The sequence below is a fragment of the Eleutherodactylus coqui genome, chromosome 2 (genome assembly GCF_035609145.1).
Source record: "Eleutherodactylus coqui strain aEleCoq1 chromosome 2, aEleCoq1.hap1, whole genome shotgun sequence".
Classification (NCBI taxonomy): Eukaryota; Metazoa; Chordata; class Amphibia; order Anura; family Eleutherodactylidae; genus Eleutherodactylus; species Eleutherodactylus coqui.
The window spans coordinates 123,610,324-123,618,959 of record NC_089838.1 but is presented as its reverse complement, the minus strand read 5'-3'; the positions used below and the strand labels follow the sequence as shown (position 1 = coordinate 123,618,959).

The 8,636-nt window shown below is 51.1% G+C and overlaps 1 protein-coding gene across 1 annotated transcript in view; it reads left to right on the top strand.

Annotated features, from left to right (window-relative positions):
- Positions 1–229: 229 nt before the first annotated feature.
- Positions 230–8,636, top strand: part of LOC136610026 (serine/threonine-protein kinase TNNI3K-like) — a 57,008-nt gene continuing 48,601 nt past the window's right edge. The window contains exon 1 of the mRNA XM_066589296.1: positions 230–274. Coding sequence (XP_066445393.1) covers positions 234–274 — 41 coding nt within the window. The 5' untranslated portion in view covers positions 230–233. The remainder of the gene's footprint in view (positions 275–8,636) is intronic.

The window sequence follows — 8,636 nt, the reverse complement described above, 5'->3', positions numbered from 1 at the left end:
ATGTTAATGGCCATAGTAACATAATATGTTAGGCTGAATGAAGACAATGTCCATCTAGTTCAACCAGTTTTAACTCCCCCCCCCCCCCTCCCATTGTTGGCCAGCTTGTGACGTGCTTGCTGTGGGCGGCCCGTCCGTTCACCTCGGAAGTGGCTGACGGACAGAGCAGAGCAGGAAGTGGTAATTTTGACTGCTCCTGCTCTGCTTCTAAAAGCCACAGAAGAAGATGCCGGATGGAGGGGACATGCCTGGCGATCGATCCTGGCCAGGCAAGGTGAGCAAAATTTTTTTTTTTCATGTCAGAACCCCTTTAATAATGTCCCCTTTAGCGGATCTCCACCCAGGCAGCAACCTGACACCATCAAGCATTAACTCAATGTGTAGCTACCATCTAGCGGCCGCTGCTGATATAATGAGACTGTGGCCCTTGACCTCCCCCCCCCCCCCCCCACCTCCGGTGTCTGCAGTGTGTACAGAATAGCATGTGCATGCAGAAACGCAGATACTGGGGGGAGAGGTCATAGGTCACAGTCTGATTACAGCAGCAACCCTAGTGCTGACCCTCTGAGATGTTGTAGACTGCCGCCTGAAGTGACAGGCTGAGGTTGCCTCATGGCAGGGGTATTCCTGGAGCCTTGCCCCGCATATACAATAAACATGAATGTGAATGCGGCCAGACACATAACATTTCAGATATGTACTGTTCGAGCAATGGATTACTTGGCACATTTCCTAATACTAATTTCATCCCAGTTTAAGGGCATACTAAGAGAAAAAAACATGAAGCTTTTTGCACTGTTTGCAGTTGTACTTGGTAAAACTAGCATCAGCGTGCTTAAGGGTCTGGAACTCAATGCAGAGTTATATTATTTGACATGTTTTACCAGGCTATGTCTGTTATAAGAGTGGCTTTGATAATGAGTTTGGACACCTTATGTGCAGTTTATGTGAAGCAGAATGAAGGTAAATATCCATCTTTCTGTTAAAATAAGTACATGGAAGAAAAATAACTAAAAAGACATCTGTGCACAAATGGCCTTGTGGGTAATTTAATCTTTGCTTATCTGTCTAAACAAGAGTTGTCCATCAGCATTATAGGTGTATAAACACCTGCGGTGACAATACAGATGTAGCAAACATTCTAATGCTTTATGATAACTTACCTACAAATCCACTACAGCGCTGAACATTGTTATCATGATGTGCCAGCCATGTGAAGCATTACTACATATGTGCCTTATAGTATGCAGATTTGGTGAATACTAGGTCAAAGAACCTGCAGTCTGTCTGAGGGCTCTTTTACACGGGGGAAGTCGCAAAGCTAACTCACATGCGCAAAAAAATGTGACTATTAAAACCAATGGTTTCCTATGAAAACATTCAGATGAAGGACATATGTGACTGAATTTCACGCAACTCAAATTCCCTGCTTCGTGATAAGTTACGACCTGACCTATCTTTGGTGCAGCGATGCGCAGGAGTTTCCATAGACTTCTATAGGAGCTGGACAAAAATGGAGTGTGGAGGAAGTGCTGCCGTACCGCTAAACCCCAAACCATGCTTTAAATGTCTCGCTATACATTCCTGTTAGCCCCCATGGGATGAGAGGACTGCCTGGGGGTTCCCTTCAGCTTTCTGGGGCTGGAAGGATATCCCCGCAGCGAGAGAGAGAGAGTGCGAGATGAAGGGAGTCCCCGGGGAACCCCCTTCTTCGCTAGGGACTCCCTTCATCTGAGGGGCTGCAGGGATCTCCCCATAGCGGGGAGAGAAAGAGTGAGATGAAGAGAGTCCCCAGGGAACCCCCTTCATCGCTGGGGACTCCCTTCATCTCCGCAGGGCTAGAGGAATTTTCCCCGCAGCGGGGATATCCCTTCAGCTCTCCTGCAGCAGAATCACTCTTTCCCCACTGAGGGCATATCCCTCTAGCTCCCCTGCAGGGGAATCCCCGCTGAGATGAAGGGAGTCCCCAGCGATGAAGATAAGCCCCACAGGGCTTTCCTTTATGTTTCACTTCTCCCAGTCTTCCTGCTTTTTTTTTTCTTCCCTGTGTAATTGCACTAAATTTAAACGGAAAAAACAAAACTTTTCACTGGTACATGCACGAATACACTCTGTATGTTTAAAGCCCTTTTACACGCAATGATTATCACTCAAAATTCGTTCAAACGTCTGAAAGTGAGCGATTATCGTTACATGTAAACGCAGGCAGTCGTGCACTATTCTTTCAATTTTCTTTCAGTGCTGGTTTTTAGCCAGCATAAAATCCATTGTTAAGGACGCCTGCAGACGGGCGGAAATTCCGCGGCGGGATTTCCCACGGGATTTCTGCCGCTGGAAGCCTGCATAGGGTTGCATTAGCAAACGCAATCCTATGCAGACGTCCGCGGTTTGGCCGGGCGAAATCTCATGCGGCAAACAAACCGCGGCACGCTCTATTTCTGTGCGGGGCTCGCAGAGCCCCACAGAGAAACGTCACTCACCCGCCGTCGGCTCCGGTCTGCGCATTCACCGGCTGCCCGGCAGCCGGCACATGAAAGATCCGGAGCTGCGGGGCGCGGGTGAGTACGCGCTGCTCTCTGCAGGCGCTCGGGTCGGGTCCCGCGGCGAGAATTCTCGCTGCCGGATCCAACCCAGCCGTCTGCAGGTGGCCTAAGACACTGATAATTCATTCCATTTAAATGCAGCGACTTAATGATGGATTTGTTGCCTTGCATACACAATGAGTGCAGTGTTTACTCATGCCTAGAGAGGACCATGTACTCATTGTGTATATAAGGAAGAAAGACAATAGACTCTGCTGGGCAGATAATCTGTCACTCCAACACACACCCAGCTGTTACTGACTTTACATAAACTAATGATGGAAAATGCAGATTATTAGGTACGAGTAATATTATTCAAAAATGTCAGCAGTTCGTTCACAATTCGTTCAGTCATGCGGTTGTTTAAGCGATATTGTAGCGTGTAAAAGGGCCTTAAGCCCTCAGAGTTATTCCTTAGTATTTGTTTGCTTGCTCACTGAGCCATGTAAAAAGGGAAGGCGATCAGCCAATGTACAAGCAAACACTCACTGGGTAGATGTACATCTTCCTATTCTTCTGAAGCGTATCTGCGTCTATACTGATGGTAAGGAGTTCTAAAACAAAAGTAAACAAGCACAGATTGACATGCTTGGGAATAGGCACTCATTACATCTGATTGAGAGTCAGATGTGTAAAAAACCAAAATCTATAAAATCGAGACCTGCTTTTATAAGACTTTTGTGATTATAGGACTTCATGGTACACACAATTGCTAACAGCCACTCAATATCCTGAAATGATGACCTTGTAGCACATAGTAGCTTTCTTTTACCTCTTCATCATAACAGTGATTAATGACATGTAATAGCAATTATACAGCATGGACTAACAATTTCCACTTAGTAAATGGTTTTAAGACTAGGCAAATCATGGGAATCACAAGCTGAAGAAGATGCTGGCACTCGCACATTTCTTGCAGGGAAATTCTAACATTCCACAAATCCACTTGGGCGACCAGTTAATACTTGGTTGAACTAGGAGCTGCCCTTTGTAGTGACTCTCTACTCCGGCTGACTGAGGTTTCCTGTGTGATGTCCATATGTTAGTCCATGCCCGGTCTTTTAGGTGTGTGCTGATCCTGTCTTGTTTATACATGACTAGAGATGAGCGAACGTACTCGTCCGAGCTTGATACTCGGGCGAATATTAGCGTGTTCGGGATGCTCGTTACTCGTAACGAGTACCACGCGATGTTCGGGTTACTTTCAGTTTCCTCTCTGAGACGTTAGCGCGCTTTTCTGGCCAATTGAAAGACAGGGAAGGCATTACAACTTCCCCCTGTGACGTTCAAGCCCTATACCACCCCCCTGCTGTGAGTGGCTGGGGAGATCTGATGTCACCCGAGTATAAACATCGGCCCCTCCCGCGGCTCGGCTCAGATGCCTTGTGAGTTAGCTGAGGGAAAGTGCTATCGTACCGGAGCTGCTGTAGGGAGAGCGTTAGGAGTTAGTGTAGGCTTCAAGAACCCCAACGGTCCTTCTCAGGGCCACATCTAATAGTGTGCAGTACTGTGTTAGCACTGTATTTTTATTTATTTTTTCAAAATTGGATCTGCAGAGCATTGCGCCCTGCAATAGGGACAGACGTGGTGGTTAGGCAGGGAGAGTGTTAGCAGTGAGTGTAGGCTTCAAGAACCCCAACGGTCCTTTCTAGGGCCACATCTATCCGTGTGCAGTACTGTCCAGGCTGCTGTTAGCAGTGTTGCATATTTTTTTTTCTTCTCAAAACCGGCTGTGCAGACCATTGCACCCGGCATTAATACTACAGGGATAGAATTGTGTAGGCAGGGCCAGAAGACATACATTATTCATTGAATAGACGCAGTGTGGCTTTTCCTTTGAAAAACAAGGGAAAACATTCTATTTCGCCTGCCTCTGACAGTCCTCAGGGCTCTGGGTATGTGTGTGCTGCGTGCAGAACGTTAAAAAAAATCAGACGCAGCCAGCTACGTTTTACTGCAGGCTTGCGCCAATTTTTTTCCTGCATGGGAAATCCCTGATCTGCTGTAGCGAATAACTTTGCATCACTGCAGTTCTCTGACACATTTGCAGGGCCACAACACAGTTATTAAACTTAGTAGTATTCATTGAATACACGCAGTGTGGCTTGTCCTTTGAAAAACAAGGGAAAAAATTCTATTTTGGCTGCAGGCTTGCGCCAATTTCTTTCCTGGCTTGGAAATCACTGGTAATACAGCATGCTGAGGGGTAGGGGTAGGCCTAGAGGACGTGGACGCGGCCGAGGACGCGTAGGCCCAAGTGAGGGTGTGGGCACAGGCCGAGCTCCTGATCCAGGTGTGTTGCAGCCGACTGCTGCGCGATTAGGAGAGAGGCACGTTTCTGGCGTCCCCACATTCATCGCCCAATTAATGGGTCCACGCGGGAGACCTTTATTAGAAAATGAGCAGTGTGAGCAGGTCCTGTCGTGGATGGCAGAAAGTGCTTCAAGCAAGCTATCATCCACCCAAATAACCATGTATAAGTACATGAGGGGACAACACATGGATCTCTCCCGCGATCTGTTTACACCCAGGACCACGACGGTAACAAGAGGACATCCGCTACGATTAGAGGAAAGTAGGTTTCATCACCAACACAGAAAGGGGTTCTTTACTGTAAGAGCAGTTAGACTGTGGAACTCTCTACCGGAGGAAGTGGTGATGGCAAAATCCATAGAGAAGTTTAAAAGGGGACTTGATGTCTTTCTGGAGAAGGATATTACAGGATATAAATTTTAGTTTAAGTGTCAATCCGGGTATACAGGCAGGTAGGAACTATTAGGGGTTGATCCAGGGAACAGTCTGATTGCCATTAGGGAGTCGGGAAGGAATTTTTTCCCCAAAAGGGCTAATTGACTTCTGGCCTTGGGGTTTTTTGCCTTCCTCTGGATCAACACAGTAGGATAGACAGGCTGGACTAGATGGACAATGTCTTCATTCGGCCTTACATACTATGTTACTACTATGTTACAGAGTTCTGCGCCGTCCAGTGCTGTAAATCCGAATCCTCTGTCTGCTGCTCCTCCTTCCTCCCAGCCTCCTCACTCCACTACAATGACACATGCTCAGGAGCGGGAAGACTCCCAGGAACTGTTCTCGGGCCCCTGCTCAGATTGGGCAGCAGTGATTCCTCTCCCACCAGAGGAGTTTATCGTCACTGATGCACAACCATTGGAAAGTTCCCGGGGTCCGGGGGATGAGGCTGGGGACTTCCGGCAACTGTCTCAAGACCTTTCAGTGGGTGAGGAGGACGATGACGATGAGACACAGTTGTCTTGCAGTGAGGTAGTAGTAAGGGCAGTAAGTCCGAGGGAGGAGCGCACAGAGGATTCGGAGGAAGAGCAGCAGGACGATGAGGTGACTGACCCCACCTGGTGTGCAACGCCTACTCAGGACAGGTCTTCAGAGGGGCAGGCAAGGGCAGCAGCAGGGCAGGTTGCAAGAGGCAGTGCGGTGGCCAGGGGTGGAGGCAGGGCCAGACCGAATAATCCACCAACTGTTTCCCAAAGCGCACCCTCGCGCCATGCCACCCTGCAGAGGCCGAGGTGCTCTAAGGTCTGGCAGTTTTTCACAGAGACGCCTGACGACCGACGAACAGTGGTGTGCAACCTTTGTCGCGCCAAGATCAGCCGGAGAGCCACCACCAACAGCCTCACCACCACCAGCATGCGCAGACATATGATGGCCAAGCACCCCACAAGGTGGGACGAAGGCCGTTCACCGCCTCCGGTTTGCACCGCTGCCTCTCCCCCTGTGCCCCAACCTGCCACTGAGATCCAACCCCCCTCTCAGGACACAGGCACTACCGTCTCCTGGCCTGCACCCACACCCTCACCTCCGCTGTCCTCGGCCCCATCCACCAATGTCTCGCACCGCACAGTCCAGCCGTCGCTAGCGCAAGTGTTGGAGCGCAAGCGCAAGTACGCCGCCACGCACCCGCACGCTCAATCGTTAACCGTCCACATAGCCAAATTTATCAGCCTTGAGATGCTGCCGTATAGGGTTGTGGAAACGGAGGCTTTCAAAGCCATGATGGCGGCGGCGGCCCCGCGCTACTCAGTTCCCAGTCGCCACTACTTTTCCCGATGTGCCGTCCCAGCCCTGCACGACCACGTCTCCCGCAACATTGTACGCGCCCTCACCAATGCGGTTACTGCCAAGGTCCACTTAACTACGGACACGTGGACAAGCACAGGCGGGCAGGGCCACTACATCTCCCTGACGGCACATTGGGTGAATTTAGTGGAGGCTGGGACAGAGTCAGAGCCTGGGACCGCTCACGTCCTACCCACCCCCAGAATTGCGGGCCCCAGTTCGGTGGTGGTATCTGTGGAGGTGTATGCTTCCTCCACTAAAGCACCCTCCTCCTCCTCCTCAACCTCTGTCTCGCAATCTAGATGTGTCAGCAGCAGCAGGACGTCGCCAGCAGTCGGTGTCGCGCGGCGTGGCAGCACAGCGGTGGGCAAGCGTCAGCAGGCCGTGCTGAAACTACTCAGCTTAGGAGATAGGAGGCACATGGCCCACGAACTGCTGCAGAGTCTGACAGAGCAGACCGACCGTTGGCTTGCGCCGCTGAGCCTCCAACCGGGCATGGTCGTGTGTGACAACGGCCGTAACCTGGTGGCGGCTCTGCAGCTCGGCAGCCTCACGCACGTGCCATGCCTGGCCCATGTCTTTAATTTGGTGGTTCAGCGCTTTCTGAAAAGCTACCCACGCTTGTCAGACCTGCTCGTAAAGGTGCGCCGGCTCTGCGCACATTTCCGCAAGTCCCACACGGACGCTGCCACCCTGCGCACCCTGCAACATCGGTTTAATCTGCCAGTGCACCGACTGCTGTGCGACGTGCCCACACAGTGGAACTCTACGCTCCACATGTTGGCTAGGCTCTATGAGCAGCGTAGAGCTATAGTGGAATACCAACTCCAACATGGGCGGCGCAGTGGGAGTCAGCCTCCTCAATTATTTTCAGAAGAGTGGGCCTGGTTGGCAGACATCTGCCAGGTCCTTCGAAACTTTGAGCAGTCTACCCAGGTGGTGAGCGGCGATGCTGCAATCATTAGCGTCACCATTCCTCTGCTATGCATCTTGAGAAGTTCCCTGCAAACCATAAAGGCAGCCGCTTTGCGCTCGGAAACAGAGCCGGGGGAAGACAGTATGTCGCTGGATAGTTAGAGCACCCTCCTTTCTATATCTCAGCGCGTTCAGGAGGAGGAGGAGGAGCATGAGGAGGATGAGGAGGAGGGGGAAGAGACAGCTTGGCCCACTGCTGACGGTACCCATGCTGCTTGCCTGTCATCATTTCAGCGTGTATGGCCTGAGGAGGAGGAGGAGGAGGAGGAGGATCCTGAAAGTGATCTTCCTAGTGCGGACAGCCATGTGTTGCGTACAGGTACCCTGGCACACATAGCTGACTTCATGTTAGGATGCCTTTCTCGTGACCCTCGCGTTACACGCATTCTGGCCACTACGGATTACTGGGTGTACACACTGCTCGACCCACGCTATAAGGAGAACCTTCCCACTCTCATTCCCGAAGAGGAAAGGGGTTCCAGAATGATGCTATACCACAGGACCCTGGCGGACAAGCTGATGGTAAAATTCCCATCCGACAGCGCTAGTGGCAGAAGGCGCAGTTCCGAGCGCCAGGTAGCAGGGGAGGTGCGGATCGAGCAGCATGTACAGCCCAGGCAGTGCAACAGTCTTTAAGGGCCTGGACAGCTTTATGGCTCCCCAGCAAGACTGTGTCACCGCTCCCCAGTCAAGGCTGAGTCGGCGGGAGCACTGTAAAAGGATGGTGAGGGAGTACATAGCCGATCGCACGACCGTCCTCCGTGACGCCTCTGCCACCTACAACTACTGGGTGTCGAAGCTGGACACGTGGCCTGAACTAGCGCTGTATGCCCTGGAGGTGCTTGCTTGTCCTGCGGCTAGCGTCTTGTCGGAGAGGGTGTTTAGTGCAGCTGGGGGAATCATCACAGATAAGCGTACCCGCCTGTCAACCGACAGTGCCGACAGGCTAACACTCATCAAGATGAACAAAGCCTGGATTTCCCCAGA